Source organism: Zonotrichia leucophrys, chromosome 4, assembly GCF_028769735.1.
Source record: "Zonotrichia leucophrys gambelii isolate GWCS_2022_RI chromosome 4, RI_Zleu_2.0, whole genome shotgun sequence".
Lineage (NCBI taxonomy): Eukaryota > Metazoa > Chordata > Aves > Passeriformes > Passerellidae > Zonotrichia > Zonotrichia leucophrys.
In genome coordinates, this window is record NC_088173.1 from 29,934,410 (window position 1) to 29,954,296 (window position 19,887).

The window sequence follows — 19,887 nt, forward strand, 5'->3', positions numbered from 1 at the left end:
ACAAAGACTTTTTAAACAATGTTTTATTTATAAAGTTTGATCTACTCACGTAAGAAATCAAGCAGTGCAGAACCTGTAACTTACAGGGAACTTCTTGACCCTCTGAACAAGAGATTTTTCCACTGCTATGCTGCTTGTTCACACAAAGAGCCTTCCCCTCTCTCCATAAAAGACACTTCATCAGGTTCCAGTCCATTCAAGCAAGAGTCTGCAGCAGCAGTATTTTCTCATTAATGCAGAACCTGTGCAAGACCACCATGAGATTTTCCCCACAGCGCGAGACCTGGCGCTCCATGGCCAGACGGAAATCCTCCTTCACTCCTTTCGTTATACCCCGGGTAACTGTGTGGTGCCTTAAACCGTGGAGGAAAGAGAGACAGACAACATCAAATCATGGTTATCTAGTGAACTACAGGCTTTTAAAAGGTACTGTGTGTCACCTACTATATATTTATGGTGCATAGCTGAGTTTATTTAATGAGAGTCAAAGAGCCTGAGCTATGCTATTTTTTAAAAATCACGTTTAGTAGGTTACAAGTCTTTCAACAGAAGCCGCAAAAAAATCTGTGTTCTCACTGCTTTGACTATGACTGCTGAAGGGGGAAATAATGCCAGTCTTCTGGATAGCAGGAAAGTCTGTTCTCCTAACCCAGCAAGTACAGAGTTCTCCTTGCCTGGGGAAAGGAATTTTTTTCCCTCTCTACCTTTGCTGCCTAGGCCACTTCTTCCCTGTAATCACCTCTATAAATGGTTGGGGTTGAAAGAAGAGTGAAAAGATGAACTTGCTTTCTCTGGAGCACAGGTGCCACCATAAAGAGCAGAGGGCATCTTCTATCAATATCAAAGTGCAGGAAGGAGCTTTATAACCCTGTGGGCACTGATAATGCTGTGGCTAGTGAAGGGCACAGTGAGCACTTCACAAAACCCAAATCATGCCAGGCTGCATCCGTAGAAGCCAGCTCTTATGAAGATGCTAGACACCAGGCAAGGGGTTACATTTATTCTGAGCACAAGTACAGGACTTATTTTCAAACAGAACAAAGGTCCAGCTCCTGAGCAAGCTAAAGCAGTGCTGGCTGGGGAAACTTATGGGATATTGCTCTGTTAAAGGCCATTTTTATGAACAGTTCTTTGTCCTCATGCTGGCCTCAACACCTAAATCTTGTCTTTAAAACAATGTTCTGCAGCACCAAAGCACTTTACTTGCACTGGTCCAGAATTGGGTAAGTAAGATCAAGACTTTGTAACATCTACCTGCAAGCCCTGCTTGGGAAGGGGAGAAAAAGACATGCCCTGAAATGAGAACCTTAACACTACTAAAGGAACCAACATAAATTAATTTAGAGAGAAAAGCATAATGCTAATGCTGAGATGAGTCCTGAGTCATGGGTAAGAAAGGAATAGCTGGTCTGAACCCAGCAAGCCCACTGAAAGACAGAAAGAAAATAAAAAATAAAGGGCATCTGTGCCCATCCACAGATGCTGGAAACAAGGAAGGGAAACATCTCAGAATTACCCTCACCAACAATACCACACAACTTTCATGTAACTCTGGCATTTGAGAAGAGACTTCTCTGCCAAAACAGTAGAGACCTTTGCAACACATGGAAAAGGCAAAGCCTACTGGGCAATTCCTTGGTGAGCTATGCTAAGTGAAGCAAACCTAAACTGAAGACATTACAATATATTCAGAAGCTATGGGATGAGTCCTGTTTTCAGTCTTTATTGTCTTAAACATTGCTGGCAGCTGGGTGCTATGGTCAGTTACAGCCTAAAGGAGAATATGCAACCTACAGCTACTGAGCAAGCCAGCAGCACTTTGGAGGATGAGTTATATTACAGCTGGAAAACACAAAACAGAATTCAGAACAACCTAAATGAAGAAAAGTTGCCTCAAATGGATCCAGGAACCAGTATCTTGAAAATAAAGGGTTATGCTCTTGCTAATATATGATGGAACATCAGTAAAACTTTTGAGGATTTCTACATTATTGTTTAAATTCAATAGCGATTACTAAATTGAAAGGACACGGATACTGGCAACTTATGGGAAAAAGAAAAATAAATGTTATTATAGAACAACATGGTTTGCCAGGCAATGTAGGCACAAATGAAGAAATAAAAAAAAAGATAAATATTGAGTAACAAATTGCTGAAAATCATGGGCAGTAAAACATGTTGACAAAACACAGCACACTATGAGCAGGGTTTTTCCACTTGGTACCTGTCAGCAGTCTGTATGCTGGGCTGTAGCACAGGTATGAATTCCTGCTGCAGTAACCCCATGGGAGGGCTAGAGGTCCTTTAAAAAACAGCAAATAGCAGCATTCAAACACCCACACACCAACTCCCCTCTGGTGCAAAACAACTCTCCAAAAAAGAAGTAACAGAAAACTAGGGTGAGCTCACACAGCAGTATGACCACCGAGCAGCCAAAGGGGTGCAGGACTCTAACAGCATCAAACATGCAAATATCTCCAGACTTCATTGCAAGGCTGTTCTACAGCTGTGGTCTAAATATATACACATGTTTTTGGACAGTTACACCAGGAGAATGGACAGCAGCAGGTGCAAAACCAATACACAGTTGTACTACAATGAACTGTCACAGCTCTTCCAAGGAAGCATGTCAGTCAGAAAAGATTTAATCAGAGGAGCACTGCAGATACCACAGCTTCCCTTCAGTACTGGCAAGAGCATGTCAGCAAAGTGGGAGAGCCCAGAGCTTGGGGCCAAGGGATTGGCTGCTGAGCCCAAGCCAGGTGCATGCACAGCAGGTATCAGCCAGGTTGAGTACATGGCAGTATTTGTTAAAGGTTGCCCAAGTATCTTTTTGTTAGCCCACAGATGGACTGTTCCACCTTTACAAATTCTAACTGCATATAAAAACAGCTCTTAGACAATGCCACAGCACAAATGCCCGCTCAGAGCAACCTCCTATTTATGACCAGGGCTACAGGAACTAACCACCAAAAGCTGTCTCAGCTGAAAGACTGTCTGTCTTCTCCAGGAAATTAAACTTCTATCTCTGTGTGCTATCTAGAACAAGATAATAAGAGGTTCAGTCTAAAGCAATACTCCACTTAAGGAGAAGAAAAAAGAGAACTTTGGTATATAGGAGAGAGGTTTAGCTTCTTCTAAGTCTCTTATGTCACCTAAATCTTAAGTAGTAGGGAGTGCACCATTCACCCCCAGAGATGCTATGAAGGGAGCAGAGAAGCAAAACTCACACTTAGATTCCTGTAATTCTGAGTTAGATGCCTACCTTCAGATCTCATAGGTGGGCATTTGGGTTAGCATCTCTGGTTTATTGATAGATACAGAGCTTATAGAAGTCAAATAAAGATGAGACATTTAACACTCTAATACAGCTACAATAACCAGAAATAAAATAGCCACAAAAATTATTCTATCAAATGAGGTAATTTTTCAAGAATTCTTGGCATGAGTAAGTTCAGTATTTGCAAAAATGGATATGGGGAATAGAAAATACAAAGGACCAGCAAGATGTTATTGGTCCCAGAGTGGCAGATGTTTGCAAAAGGAATTTTGTGCAATTGTCTTCACTACTGTTTGCAAGATCTGCAGTCAGAACTAAGCACCCATGTGCACAGAGTAAAAATTACACTTTCAAGATACTTTGTTTCACTTCAAAGCAACTTCCTCAGTCCCCAAGGAGAGATGAGATGGGAATATGAGTAAAAGGAAGGACATAGCTTTCCTATCAAGTTTATGCCATTAGGTGGGCTATGATTAGATTAATTAGAGAAAGATTTATCAAAAACAGGAGCAAGATATTAAGCAGCAATTTCCTGCATATTGCTCTTTTCCTCTTTAGCCTCACCAGCTAACATTGCCCCTACTGACATGAATATCAGATAAACTGTGAAACTTGGCTTTTCTAGATGGGAGTTCAAAAGCACTTAATGGTGCTGGATTCAAAGCTCATAAAACAAATCTTGTTAACACCACAAAGAGAATGAGCTGGCTGTATCACCAGTTAAAACCCAAACCATGGACCTTCTCATTCCCACAGTGGATGCAAACAAAGGGAATATTTTGCAGAACCTAAATAAAAGTCTGCAGACTACCAAGATCTTACTTCATCTTTTGTAAAAGCACACTATAGTTTGCTGTACTGACTTCAGAAAAATGAATACAATTTCCTATGAAGTATAAAGTACTTAGAAAAAAGTACTGGAAGAAGAATGAGGAATTCACCTGGGGAGAAAATGCCCTGTCAGTCATCAAAAAGTAGTCCTTATAAAAGACATATAATATCTGCAATACATTTCCCATCCATTAAGATGCAGGATTACTACATTTATCCTGAGAAAAGATCAGACAAAGGAACAACTGCTTTATCTTTGGCCTGTTGTGTCGAACTCAGAGTCTTTCTGAGCAAGAATGAACAGCATCTGAGCTGTCCCTGCTAATTCATGGGAGGATGGTTCAGCAGCTCATCCAACCAGAGCTGGTGATAGTTTTGAAAGATAAAAGCAGTCTGCAGATACTGAGCCTACCAACCATTGTCCCAGGAAACAGGGCTACAGTGGCACACTTTAGCAAAACCCCAGCTGGGGGAGGCTGTGAGCTACCCAGGTCAACACTGGTGGGTGACATCAGCCCTGGGCTCACAGCCAGTCCAGCTTAAAAAACACCTGCAGTACCAGGGGAGGAAACATCACTCTGACCAGTGACTCATGGCCTCAGCTATCCCTTCCATGGGCTCTCTGGTGAAGTGCTTCCAGCCCTACACAGCCACATGAAACACTGTACACAGCTTCTCCAGCTGGACAGGACACTTGACTGCTCTGGCTCAGTGAGCACAAAGAAATGGACTTCTCTTCTACAAGCCTTTCCATCACTGAGGAAACATCACAGATCAAAAGGAGGTCAAAGAAAGAGAGATTCTGTCCTGCTAGAAACACTTCTCCCCACCTCCCTCCTGACGGAGGGGGTCAGAACAGAAAGTAACTGTGGCCACGCAAATCCAACGGAGCCAAGAGAAACAGCGCTGGCCCACTGCAATGAAACGGAGACAGCAGGTAAAAGTTACCAGATGGAGTCTTCAGTGCTAAGCCCTCTTGCTGGCACAGCTTATCACTTAACACCCTATGTGGTGCAGCATGCCCTGAAGCTTGTTTTCATACAGCTGGTTACAAGCAGTAAGATATGGCAAGGGGAAGAGTTTGAAAACCTAGAGCTTAAAAAAGAAAATTCTCCATCACATAATTAAACATTTGAATTTCTACTTTTCCTTTAATTATACCTAGTATCTCACTTTTGTGTTGGTTACCTAGATCTCTGGAAAATCTATTTACTAGTTAAAATTTGGATCCCATTGTCTGATGTTAGGCTCCCATTTTGAAAACTTCAGCCTATTTCTGGTTAGTGAATAGCCAGAATACAATTCCCTAAGTGGAATTTCAACAAACTTTAAGCAGTCCCCCTTTTAGGAAGCAAAATACTACAAGTTCTCATAAGCAACCAGAATACTCCAAAACATTATGCCACTAAAACCCTGCAGCAGATAGTTATGAGTCAAGACTGAACAAGTAAAAACACCTAGGAAGTTAATCCAAATGATTAATTTATTTCAGCACCTTGTAATAAGCTAAGCAGAATAAGATGACCTGCTAATTCTAACAGAAAGATTACTGGAGTGTAGCTGGAAAGTAATTTATTTTATATTTTTACCAAAATTTTTCATCATTCGGTGGTCTTTCATGAATTTTGTTTACAAAAATAAGCAAAATAGTGCTTCTTGCTCAGCATTACTCTTCATCAAAATTAGTAACAACACCTTGCACTCATGCCTAATTATTTGATGAATTCCTGCAAAGTGCAAGTGTCTACTTGAAAGAGCACAACCATAATCACTTTAATATCAATCACTCTAAAGCAAGTGCCACACTCAGAAATAAAGTCCTGTAAAAGCAGGAATTGAAGCTGAAGAACCCCCCCCCCAAAAGAATACATAGATCAGCAGGAGTCAGAAAAAGAAACTCACGGCCTTGTTTGAACTCATTAAATTTAAGCTCAAAGACATGACAAACTATCCAGAAGATAACATGAAAGCAAAGACAACCAGAACATACTCCCTTTTTTTTTTTGCCAAAGAAAACAGTAAATGCTTTTTTATCCTTACTTGATCAACATTGCTTGATTTGGCAGCAGTTCCAGATGAATTTTCCCTCCTTCCTGTGTTCTTAAATAAGCAAATTCCTCCAACATATCAATATCTGAAGAAAACGTTAAAGATTTGAGTAGGGAAACGATGATTGAGAACATTCTTTCTTATGCCTCCCATCTGAAGCCACACTGCTGAAAGGAGAGTCAAACTAAAAAGCTATTGAAGTACCTCATTATTAAAAGTGATAAAGAAGATCACAGCATGTATTCCTAATCCTCCACAAACTGATGAGAAATGGCTTTTCAAAGTGAAGGACACATCCGTTAGTTTCTTTTCTTTCTTTGTTTCTTCGTATGTAGTCAGAGGTAAAGAAGGCTGATCTCCCAATTCCCTGGGTTTCACTTCCTTTTCCTGCACTCCAGGTTATGAAAGCAGTGCAAACTGAGGCTGCATCTGAAGCAAGGGCCAACACAGTGGCACATGATCACCCTTTTTAGTTTTCTACTTTGATCCTTTATTGAGCTGCTTGTTTTGTGTGGGTTTTTTTCCCTTTCCTTTAACACAACAGCTTATTCAGCTGTCACAGGTAGGAGTTAGACCCCACTGCTTCCTGAGGCCCGTGGCTAGTTGTCTATTTAGGTTAAACATGAAACTGTCAATTTGTGTGTACGATGATCAAAATTTATGTCAGACAGCTGAATAGATAAATCAGAACATGCTTTGCATGATCTTTGACATAGCTCATTATCTTACTCAACCCAAACATGTTACCCACAGAAAGCATTTCACAAACAAGAGCCAAAATCATGCAGCTCTGCAGTACAGGTACCACTTTGTCTTTTTTGTTAACAGCTTTGTACATAATGCCCTGTATTTCTTAATGAAGAGATTGCTGTCACTTGCATGAGCAGCCTGAGCTCCTGCTGTTTTCCTGAGTGGAAATGCCATGGCAGTGTACTTAAGGGTACTCTCAAGTGCCAGGGCACAGGAGCATATTTACAGTCCATTGTGTACTGAGCCTACTACAAGAGGTTTTCTTGGAATGAAAATAAATACAGAATATGATTCAGAGAAAGAGCTGCTGTGGAAACTAACAGCTTTTTCAACACTACAGCACAGGATGTGAAAGACATTCTTGGTTAGAGAAAGGATACTTGTGACATAGTTGAAAAAATTCTCATACTGGAAGTTTCCTTGCTGGCAGATTTTGTTGATGGCTTTCAGGAACAAGTTCTCACCCCTTGGCCATTCATGCTGCAGCAGAACAACTACGTGGCCCAGGGCCATATCATCTCTGCTGTCTGTGAAAGCTCTGAGCTACAGGGGAAAAAATTATATTCAGACAATCACGAAATACACAGTGCTTTCAAAAACATATAGGATTTATCTCACCTAGATCTGTGCAAATACAGAAGTTCTTTAAAAATATATATTAAGGCAGAATGAAATACACTTCTGAAGTAGGTTGGAAATTTCCAGCTAAAATACCAAATCCTCTCCCACTGATTGTAAGAGAAGTCTGAACAAAGACAAAAATTTTGAGATCTCTTCTATCTTCTCTGCTCAAAACTAAAACAAATAGAGAAAAAGAGAAAACAAACCCTCCTCCTTCAAAACTCCACTCCCCTCTCCGAAGGAAGACTCTCCCCATACCCACTTAGGTAAGAAGGATTGAGGCACAGCCCTGGGATATGGCCATGTAGTTTCAGGATACATAAACTAGCCCTTAAGGACAAGAAAGCTCCAATTTCCTTGGAGCTATCTTACCTTGAAACAAGCTAACAACAGATGAAGGCAGTAAGGCATGATAGCTCTACTGGTACAGGGCCAAAGCTTCAAATCAGAACCTGCAAAAGAACAGTTCTTTAGGGGTCTCACAACAGGTAGGTTGAAAGAAATTGAAATGGAGCAAAAAAAATTCAAAATTACCACATCTCAGGTAGGGAGGAAAGCTTTAAATGTAAATCATGACTGATTCAAAATGTGAAGTGAAACATTTAAATTTTTCTTCTTCACTTCTCTTTTCCTGTGGTAGGATTTTGCCACCAATATACTTTAAAAGGTACAAGCAAGAAAACCTCAATACAAAATCAAAAGGAAATAAAAAACTTCCTCCCTTTTCATAATAGAAAAAATCAGCTAACAATGAGTTTAGGGTAATAGCAACTCCATACCTTTCCTGAATTTTGACTTGACTTTGGGTTGCTCCTCTTGTACTTTACCTCCTTCTTGAATTGGAAGTAAAATACAGCACATGAGGTCAAGCACTTTTTCGCATGTTTGCTGTAAAAGAAGGGACATGATAATGCTAAATTTAAATTCAACTTCTTAAATATTCCAATATGTTAATAATGATAAAAAATTTCAGACACCACAAAAGGATAAATCAATCACAAAATTCTTTGCCAGAACTTGAGTTGACTTAATACACAGTATAGTCTGGCTAAGCAAAAAGACTTAGCTGTCACTAAACAACCTCTGAGAGCCTACATACATCATTTTAATTGTGAAAAAATTGTATTGGCATTCTTCATTTCAAGAGGATAAGGTCAATAAAACTGCAATCAAAATTATTTTGTTTTGAAGGATTATGTTTTAAAATGAATTATTAAAATAGTTTAGTAAAATTTATTTTGTTCATGGTAAAAATAGAAAGGAAAATGGAAATCTGACAGCATGATGGAAATTCAATGAATTTTTAATGCTATTTCCTAGCAAGGAGTCTGTGGGAATATACGATCACATTTCCAGTGAAAAAGTATTAACGGGGAAGGGATAAAAGCACTTGTCCAGCAGTACCAGGATGAGGTAGATCCTTAGAGACAGAGCCTTTATTGTCAGTGCTGACTCTGACTGACCTCAGACCATCACACACTCCTGCAATATTAAAAATTGCAAACAAAACATCTATTGCAAAAGTAGAGCAAGTTCAGAGGTCAAGCCAGACAATATTGTTCTGGTGTCTCTCATATCGTCAGCTAATAACTAACTCTCTTTTAAGATGATCACAGAAGTTCCGTTACTTTTTCTTTTCCCTGCCACATGAAGCCTGTATCTAAAAGAATTCCCCTTCAGTTTAAGAAACTAATTCAGTAAAGTCAAGGAATTCAAATTAAGGATACATTTACAGACAACTCAAACACATGTAGCCACCAAAAATCATAATTAACCCCCCAAATCTTCACTATCAAAAAGACTATACACATATATATGAAGAGTTGCTAATGGACAGTCAGTTAATGTGGCACAAAGTACAATTCTCCCAGTAAAGCATGGATTTTTCAGTAGACCCTGGCTTATGTTTGATATGCTGCTGAAAGCAGGCTCCCAGGAAAATTCTAAGGGAAAAGAGAAATGGGAAGCCCAGGTCCAGCTGCTGAAGGCCCAGGGTGTGGAATGCTGTACGTACCCGATATTCTCCAAGGGCAAAGTGGCACGATGCTAACTGGATTAGTGCTCGCTGATTTTCTAAAGATCCTTGTCCTGTAATTTGCTGGGGAGAATGAGAGCCCTGAAGAGCTGCCAAGTGATGTAGGCTGCTAATTGCTTTTTTGTACTGCCCCTTTGAAACAGAATAATAAAAAAAAACCTGTTAGGGTCTTTTCTATACAAGAAGTAGAGCAATAGAGAAAAAATTCTCTTACAGAAAACTTTCAAAATGGTGTGTGTCCAAGTAACAAGCCTTCAAAATTTTAATCTAAATTAATAATCTCCAGTGATGTGTTGTGTACAAGACTGTGTGTGAGTTAATCATTTACAAGGCAGTCGGAAGACAAACAAAATTCTCCTTTAAAAATTTACAAAAATTTACAGTTTACAAAATCATATTTGTAACTGAATCAAATAATTATATTCTTGAATTAATCATTACTTTATTTAGACTAATAAAGTTCGAAATAGCTCTTGTTCAGGCACAAGTAGAGGCAAAAATAAAAGACTCACAAAGGAAAAATAAAGAACAAGCTTTCTTCTGTAGATGGAATTGGAATGAGCACAGTCAGCCTAATTTTTGTGGAGAACATAGATGTTTTTCCACATGCCAAAATTAGCTGGACTCAAACAACAGCTATGGGGACAGAAACATCCAAAGCAGTGTATCAAGCTTATGGTGCAAACAGTGTAGCTCTATCCCCAGAAGAGTCTTACTTTAAGGCATAAAAGACACTATAAGCAGTCAAACTGGCTAATCAGAATTACTATTAACAAGAAAGAAGTAAATTGCTATTTACTAGAAGGAAGAGCAACACAAGGATGGTGTTTTTCCTAGTTTATAGCATTTTTTTTTTACCTGGTAGATGATCATGTCTGTAAGAAAGATTCTTAACCAAAGCCAGGTTTCAGTCTTCCATGACAAACAAATTCTGGTGAACTCTGTGTTACATGATTAGAGAACAAAAAAACAAAGAGCATATGAAACGTTTCACAGCTTTGGGTTAAACACCAATAATATACATATATATATAAACTGAATTTAAGAATTTAAAAAATGGCACCAAAACAGTAAGAGGATGAAATCCTTCACATATAGGATACCCTCTTCCTATACACTCATTTTTTGATTATGCTTCTCTTCACCATGTCCAAGAAACGTAAAAGCAGCTAGGTGGTACTGTTTGCCTGCTTTTTAGGAGAGAATTTTTTTTCAAGATTATCACACTAGTTATTATCAGAAAGAGAGACATGTAAAAACACAAGTTCCTAATCATGAACTAAAGCAGCACATCCTCACTGAGCACTATCAGCCCTACTACTGACCAACTGATCCAAGAGAAACAGGGGTGAATAAGCAAAGATGCATCAAGAATGAAATGCAATACAGCAACAAAATATTCAGAAATGCAACAACTGATAAAGCTTCTTACTGGAACTTCTATCAGAAATACTCAGGACACAAAGCAATTTCAATTTTAAGGATTCATAATGGCAGGAATTCCATTTTAACAATAAAAAAGTGATTTCTACACAGAAAGTCTAAATGCAATTCTAAACGCAATACCTTACCTTTGTCAAGGGATTCCATCGAACAAAGCAGCTCCCAGCTCTCTCTTGCCAGTTTGAAACTCTCTAATACTTCAATAGAATTTGCAAGATCAGCCTTATTTACTGTAATATGGCGACTTCTTGCCTTCCCAGAAGGATCCTCATCATCTGAGCTCTGCTTAGAAGTCAGTATAAAACACAGAGATTAACTTCTTAATTTATACTTTCTTCAAGAGTTCCACTGAACACAAGAAAACAGTTATGTATAGAGGTGCCACAGTCCTAGTTTAAGTGGCTTTAAGTGATTTTTCACTTAGCTTGTTTCAAGGTTAGATCCATCTGGTTTGCTACCAAGAACTCAGTGGCACAGTGTGATGAGCAGTATCCCAAACAAATTTATTCTGTTTACCACCACTGAGCTTCAGCCAGATTATCTGTTGAAGTACATACACACTTCACACTTTATGACTCAATTTAAGCCTACAGTGGCATAATGCAAAGGAAATCCTTGTACTCTCTTTATAGCAGAGAAATTCTATAAATAGTCATTTTCTACCATTAAACCAATAGATATATTGACAGTTCCAATAATGAAAAGTCAATTACTTTGTTAGTTTACCTGTAGAATACCTGACTGCTATAGCTCAGGTAATTCTATAGCTATAGCTACTACCTGAATTACCTGACTGCTATAGCTACTTTTTTAAGTGCCTCTGCTGAACTCCTTTTAAGTTAAGGCATTCACAGCAGAACATGTGTCTAGAGCAATTGGTGCAAAAATGGCTTCATTCTTGCTGGCTTAAGGAAAAAAATGTTTGAAAATTGTGGTCATAAACAGCTAATTCAGGGTAGCTCTAAAAATATGTTTTTTACATCGTTTTTTACATCCATGTCAAAACCATTATTGTTTAAATTCCAGTAGCAATGCCATTCTTGTTATGAATTAAAAAGTCCACAGAAGTTACCATTGTTTTTTCTCTTCCTTCAGCAAGTTTCCTTTTTTTGTGTATGTGTTTGTTACGGTCAATATCTGTATCTCCGTAGATGTTGGGTACATCCTCAAGAAGCACCAGAGGAGTTTGGCTGGGAGCATTTGGACCTGGATTTAAAGATAAATTAATTCACAATTGTCCTGAACTGATCTGAAAGGTCTTATGCCTACAGCAAGCTGGGGTTTTTTTCCTTCACAAGTAATGACTATAATGCTACAGAAAACAATTTTAAATTAAGTCACTTTAATTACTTAAACTATTCCGGTAAAGCAGTGGTTTCCTCAATGCAGCCATACAGTCAGAGTGCATTTAGTAGACACCACCAGGGTCTGATTGAGAGCTTCACAGTATTTCTGAATCCCTTTCTTCTGGAGCAGGCATAAAATATACTCAGGCAGCAGGTGCTCTCTGTTCAAGCATTATTTGCTTTAAATAAGTAAAATTATTCAACAGATGAACTCTGCAGCACAAATGGCTCTGAAGTTAACAGCCACAAATACGGCAAAGCACAACAATATTCTCAAAATATTTCTCATGAGAAACCAAACCAATAGGCTGACAGGCACCCAGCCCACAAAGAAGTTTGTGTATTTTATGACAAGATTTCCCCAGTAGGATCACTCAGTGTCAGTTTTGTCCCCACTAATTTTAGTACACAGAATTAAACCTTTAGTTGTCTGCCAGAGTTCATCTTCACTCCCAAAAAATAGAAAAGACTCATTTTGAAACACAGAAAACAATTTCTACTTTCACTGTTGTCACATTCAGCAGGATCTGGTACCTATTATTTCACACTCCAGTGCTTAAGTTTCACTAGACATAAAATAGGAACAACACTTATTAATCTCAACTAACATTCATATGTGATCACTAGTGAGACAGCTTTCTTTCCAAAACCATTTTCTCCTGCACAATCAAGCTGCATATAGATGTGCAAAGCTCAGTCAAAGAGAAATGTAAAGGGAAGAGGAATCCTTTAATCAGTTTTCTCTTTCTGAAATCTCTGTAAGACACTAGTGCAAACAAGTACTTTCAGTTTGTGCATTTCTTCTATTTGCAGAAAGATATGAGGCTAAGGTTTCACTTGTAACTGCAAAGAGTTAATTTGAGAGTTTAGTAGATGATTCATTTCATCTCTTGACATAAAAAAAAACCTTCTATTAAGCTTTTCACATCTACTCAAAAGTGATGTGTTCTGAGTTCACTACAACAGAAGCTCCTGTCAGAAGAAACAGCGAATTTGCTCTACCTAACAAATACAGGTCAATAAATTCCACCATTGAAATTGCACCTACAGCACACTGCAATCACCTCTCCTGTACCATCATGTATTCCACTATGTCAGAATCCCATGTGTGAAAACTGAAAATAGAGCAAAGACTTAACACAGAAGATTCATATCTTATTCTCATTAATGCAAAGTACCACAACTGGGATGCTGGAAGAGTTTCACCATTAGAACCTCAAAAGCTGTCTAGTTTTAACACCGGAGAAGAAAAATATTGGGTTTTTCTTTTACTCATACTGACTTAAATTATTGCCAGCTAAGTGCTTTGCTTTCCAAACCAGTATTCTCCTCCCAGCACCAGAAGTACACTGCAGTCTTTATTGCAAAACCTCCAGCCCTAAAACAAAAGAAAATCCACTGTCACACTTGACTGGGGCCGCAGACCTTCTCTTACAGTACTGAAAGTTACACAGGCATACAAAGAGCAGCACTGTGTTTTTCTCTCTGAGCTCTAGAATCAAAGTTTACAGAGTTTTTAATTGTTTTCTAGCAGAGAGTGTTATAAACAAACCCCAAAAGCATCAACCCAAAAAACTTTCCTCAGCTTCTGGGCCACCCTTGAAAAGTCCAATTAATCCCAAAAAAAGCAATCCAAGGTGCTCCAAGCAATGTAGCATGTCTGAAATGCAGATGTGAGTGGGTAGGAAAATGCACAGGTAACTAATTAGGAGAAATGTGCAAAACACACCTCAAAAATTAGGCTTAACCTATATAAAGAAAGACAAGTTGGAAGCTTGTGAATGTCAGGAAATCTTTTCCTATTCAATTTTGTTTGCTTAATTACAAATTTGTGTGTTTCCAGTGCAAAAATATCTTCACTTATTTTGACTGAAAGAAAGCAGGAAAATGTCAGCTTCAAAGAAACAAAATCAGAGGAGAAATGAAACAAAAACAATGCTCATGGAAGAGTAGGAATCAACCCTAGGGATGTTTCTCATAACATTTGGTCTGTCTTTTCTCCTTGCTGTACAATCAACTGCTGCTGGCCAAGGCTGAAACCACAATGCTAAGCTAGACTGATCTTTGGTCTGATCCACTACACATTTGTTATGAACTACTGTTGGCAAGCTTAATGGTTTGGGAGAATTATGACAAGTCATAGCAAATGTAAATGTTGTTTTGTGAGACGACAGTTTCAAAAGACTAATGAGAAAGTATCTTTAAGACATTAGCAATGAACCCACGAAGGGCTCGTTACAGAAGTTGAAACATTAGAAACTAACCTTGAAAGAGTGATGGCTGGATGTTGCTGACATACTGAAAAGCATTTTTAAAGAAGACCAACATCGTGGAATACACTACTTGATTCTTGTATTTAATGTGGGCTTCACTATCAAAGTTACTGATGTATCTGCAGAGATCTTTCATTCGATGCAGAATGTCACCATAACTCCTGAGGGGAAGAGAGAGAACAAGAATTCAGGATGTTACACAGACTCTGCAACTAAAAAAAAGAATGCATAGTGAGTATGAAAATCTCAATGTTTCTGCTGAGGATATCTCCCAGCATCAAATCAGTGGAGGCTGGGAATACATGCTAGTGAAATTTCACAAAACATTTACCCTGTTTCTCTTTACTGTGGCACATAGGGAAGGTTACCCACAGCACTATAGTGCTTATGCATGACTTTTAACATCATCAGAAGTTGATTTTAGAGACTAATTTGAAAGTGCTTTCTAGAGTCCCATTTTTGCTTTCCATTGTACAGTCTTGAAAGAAAAGCTGCTGGGAACTTACCAAAAATGTTTTTGTGTTAAAACTGTTCTTCAATGAGAATTGTTCTTATTAAGAATCAAAAAGCCACATTCTCCATGAGGGGAAATACCCAGCAAAGTAGAGCTTTCTTACCTTCTTCCCTTATCCATTTGCCACTCACACCTCATTCCCACCACAGACAGTATTTTAAACAGCCTCTCCCAAGGATCTGTAATCTGGGATGATTTCTCTGTGAGACCATCTATTACATATTTCTGAGAGCTGCGCTTGCTTGGAGACATAATATCAGAGGAATCTTGTGAACCTAGGAAAACCAGCACATTCTTCTCTTCATAAAGAAATCAAACAAACTGATGCATTTTCAAGAAGAAAACATGTAAAAATTATGTGGGAGCTTTCAGGATAACCATTCTTTACACAGAAGTTTAACAGGGAGCAGCAGGCATTTCTGCCTTTGTACAAGAGAGCTAATTGGCCAGATAAGGGCATTTCGTCCCACCTGTCATATGCTGAAGCATCATGAGCATCATGACTAAGTAGCTGAAGCACCATCTTGGTATTTTGGAATCAAAAAACTAAGAAACACTAAATACTACTATTAGTGGTCTCCTTGTCTGTGGGATACATTAACATAAAAACAATGCATGTTTTATTTATGGACATCAGTGATACTAAGACACATTCTAAGAAAGCTTGACTTTGTGAAAATATTTTTACCTTGATATTGACTTTCTGTCTGCGTCGATCTAGTTACGTAATTAATATAAAATTCTGCTGCTTTATTCAGATATTTATATAACAAGCTGGCAGGAAGTCGTACATCAGGGTTGTTAATTATCAGAGGAAGAACATCACAAACTAAAATAGAAAACAAACAAAAAATCCTTTAGGTTTGTGAGGGGTTTTGTTCTATTTCTCCTAGGTAAGGTTTCTCAATCAGCAATGGGAGCCTTCATCTTTGGTTGACCATACACCAGAAAGAACTTCACATGAATGGCTCCAGGACCAACTTGTACCATATGGCCAGCCTGGATTAACATGGCCTGAGCCTCTTCTGGCTAAAGCAGTTTTCTAATCACAGCATCATTAAAGAAGTTTACTGACCTCAGAACATTGCCACACTACAAAGCAGCGCTGTAAAACAAGAACATTAATATTTTCTTACCAAATAATTTTCTAAAACAATTCACTGGAGATTCTTGGTCTTCAATACTTTCAGCATCTAATAATGTTTCTCCAAGGCCTACCTGTGTGAGCAGAGGTGACAATCAAACACTGGACCAGTGGTTTCAGAAACTTGTTGAACTGCAATTCAGTGGGGTTGAACAGTAATTCAGTAACAATTCTATGGCAACAGTATGTGCCAGACTCCAAATATACAGTTAAAATATCCACACTTAATAGCAGGTAAAAAGCAATGTCTGAAGATAGCAAAACCAGAACAAGAGAAAAACTGTGCATGAAACTGTTTCAGTAATGACACACAAAGACAAATGAAAGCAATATATGACTGTTATTCTTTCATTTACAAAACAAAACATTTATTTGCTTCCATTTGTATCCTGCCCAATCCCTTCCTGGTGGTAAGCTCAAGATACAGCAGTCTGAACTATATGTTACAGCTAAACATAAATAAAAAGACCCACCCTCTCATTAAGGAAAACACATTTCAGCAGAACCTCAAAAAACTGAGTGCCAATATCCTTAATAATTACTGTGAGTTCCTCTTCTCTTACCCCATGTTGCACCACGGTCTCTGGGAAACGCCGCAGAAGGAGAAGGAGCATTTCTGCCCTTTCTAATGTGTTAAAGCACTGTTCCGTTGCCTTCAGGAGCATTTCACACTGCACCCGACCAGGAAGGGTCTCAAATAATCCTTAAAAAAAAAAAAGAAAACATTTAACTTGTTGTGTCTGAATTGTAAATATGACAATATGACAAATAATTGTAAATATGACAAAGCATAAAAGTCAATCACCCTGCTTTGCTGAACAAAAAGGGATTTCCTTATGCTTCTTCTGCTTTTAACACACATATCTGAAAAAAAGTCTGTTTCTTTCAGAGAAGACCAAATAAATATTCATCTGTAATAGTGTTTATTTGGGTGCAAGGACCTTGAATTGACAAGTAAGACTACTAGTAAGTGAAATAATCTAAATTCCAATACTTCAGTATTGGACATTTCAAGATGCTTTCTCAAAACTGTTTATTTCTTTTTTTACATTCTACTTCTACAATTAATACTTTCATTACTAAAATGTAGGGTTTTTTCAATTTAAACATCCAGTGAGACACTAAAAAGAAACTCACATATTCTCCCATGTGTTTTATGCATTTGCTTTCAAAAATAAATACATCCCATGAAAAATCAAATGTTTTCATAACTGGAATATTCTTAGAGATTCTGAAGCACGTATTCAAACAGCAGATTACAGTTTCTCAGGTGTACATCCTGCTTTCAAAATTGCCTGTGCTTGCCAGCAGCGAATGCCAAGCCCTTCTGGACGCCATTCAATTTTATATCCCTCACTACATCAGCAAGAATTCACTCCATTTTTACAACCATACACTGCTTTCTGCAATCTCTGATTTAAGTCCCATTCCACTTATTTCCTATTCAATTGCTCTACTCCGTGCTTCTTGTTCTGGCAGAGTAGGCCTACCTATATCAGAGACAAAGCAATGGGAATCAGCTTGTCATGTCCCTTTGTTTTCCTAAGCCTAACACACCAAATGAAGTCTGCTATGAATGAACTGAGGGGAAAAAAACAAACCCTGCAGTCCACAGGCAAAGTTAGAAAAACTGACATTTACTTGTCAAACTAGATAAACAATGAGAGGGCTCATCTTTAGATTACTTCAGGATAGAATCTTTACCTCTTAAAAACTGTGTCTGCTTGTCCTGGGAGTCATTCCTTAATGCTGATGTAATAACACTGATCTCCCTCCACACAGCAGGTTGGTCTGGAAAATTGACAAACCTGTAACAAAGTTTAAGGAATGTACAGTGATCTGAAAATCTGTCTCAAAGACAAAGCCTTCCCATAAAAGTATGTGTTTGGGCAAAACAGAAAATAAAACCTTTCATTGTTTATTTTTAATTAATTAGATCTTTTGTGCTTAACTTACCCACACAGATTTTCAAAAACTCTAAGTTTATATTTTTGGAAATCCTGACATTTATCTGTCCACAGAATGGCAGTGCAGCTGGTGAAGGGTCTGGAGCACAAGTTCTGTGAGTAGTGGCTGAGGGAGCTGGGGTTGTTTAGCTGGGAGAAAAGGAGTCTCAAGAGTGTCCTTATCACTCTCTACAAGTCCCTGAAAGGAGGCTGTAGCCAGGTGGGGTCAGTCTCTTCTCCCAGGCAACCAGTGACAGGACAAGAGGACATGGTCTTAAGATGCCAGGGAAAGTTTAGGTTGGATATTAGGAGGAATTTCTTCACAGAAAGGGTAATTACAATTGGAGTGGGCTGCCCAGGGAGGTGGTGGAGTCGCCCTCCCAAGATGTTTAAGGAACGATTGGATGTGGCACCTGGTGCCACAGTCTAGTGGGCAAGGTGATGCTTAGTCATAGTCTGGACTCAGTCATCTCAGAGGTCTTTCCCAATCTGATTCCATGAATGGAGCACCTGGGATAAAAGCAGAGTTCCAGCTCTGATTACTTACATGTCGTAGAGCAGCCTGCCTGCAGACGCTGTCCTCTCAGCATTCCTCTCAATAGTGTACATCTCATACTGCAGCATGCAAGAACACAACATCAGCTTTCCCAAATATATTTATCAATCACATCAGTCCCTCCACTCTAAAAACCTGCCCTCGATTTACCACAGCAGTCCGCATAACAGAAAATAAAAGGACTGCAACATTTGCAGGAATTAGAAGGTGCGTTAGACAATTTAATCACACATTAATTTAGGCATAAAATTCTTCTTGACAATATACTTAATATCATTAACACTTACAACCTTCTAGTATCTAAAGGAGGCCAACAGAGGAGTCAGAGAAGGACTCTTCATCAGGAAGTGCTAGGACAAGTAGTAATGGGTACAAACTGAAAGAGGGGAACTTTATATAATAGATAATGACGGGATTCTCTAGTGTGAGAGGGGTGAGACACAGGGACAGGCTGCCCGGAGAAGCTGTGCGTGCCCCGTATCTGGAAGTGTTCAAGCCCAGGTTGGATGGAGCTTGGAGTAACCTAGTCCAGTGGGAGATGGCGCTGCCCATGGAACTGGGGTTGGACCAGATGATCCTTAAACCAACCCTTAACATTCCATGGCGAATACCCGGCTTAATTTTTACACAAACTGAAAACTTGGAATTCAGAGAGTCCTTTGACCAGGGTTTGAACCCAGTCAAATGCAATGCAAAGCCCCCAAGATTCCACAGAAGCCATAATGAGGAGAGAACCTTTAACTAACAGTAGTAGCAGCAGTAATAAAGGATTTTCTTTTGTTTTTTAACCGCGAAGTCACGGCGGCACCCAGCAACCCCGCCCCCCCCCCCCATTGGCTGAGCTGCCTGTCAATCAAGCAGGGCCGCAGCGGGGCCCGCGGTACCGAGCGTGTGCGACAGCTGCGGCACTCACTTGGATGTTGAAGTCGGCGGGGTAGAGGCTCCGTGCCGTGATGAGCCAGGCCTTGGCCGCCCACAGGTCCCCCGGCACCAGCTCCCGGGCCCGCTTCACGAGGAACTCACAGTCCCCCTGCGCCGACATCTTGCACCCGGCGCGGCCTCGCTCCGCCCCGGCCGCCGAGCGGCGCGCATGCGCCAC

General features: G+C 39.3%; 1 protein-coding gene across 4 annotated transcripts; it reads right to left on the reverse strand.

Annotated features, from left to right (window-relative positions):
• Positions 1-8: 8 nt before the first annotated feature.
• Positions 9-19,887, reverse strand: INTS10 (integrator complex subunit 10). Of its 4 annotated transcripts, none has more exons than XM_064710973.1 (18): positions 19,702-19,864; positions 18,780-18,847; positions 17,991-18,094; positions 16,850-16,989; positions 16,279-16,360; positions 15,831-15,971; positions 15,246-15,417; positions 14,620-14,789; positions 12,082-12,215; positions 11,138-11,291; positions 10,425-10,507; positions 9,546-9,698; positions 8,311-8,419; positions 7,904-7,983; positions 7,291-7,453; positions 6,152-6,245; positions 2,225-2,302; positions 9-353 (listed from the first exon to the last, which is right to left on the reverse strand). In XM_064710973.1, exons 1-18 carry the CDS (start codon positions 19,828-19,830, stop codon positions 197-199), a joined length of 2,211 nt encoding a protein of 736 aa, XP_064567043.1. In that variant the 5' UTR covers positions 19,831-19,864; the 3' UTR covers positions 9-196. The 4 variants fall into 4 exon arrangements, with proteins under 4 accessions (XP_064567043.1, XP_064567042.1, XP_064567045.1 ...); XM_064710972.1 differs by having other exon boundaries at positions 11,138-11,294; XM_064710975.1 differs by lacking the exon at positions 2,225-2,302 and having other exon boundaries at positions 19,702-19,887.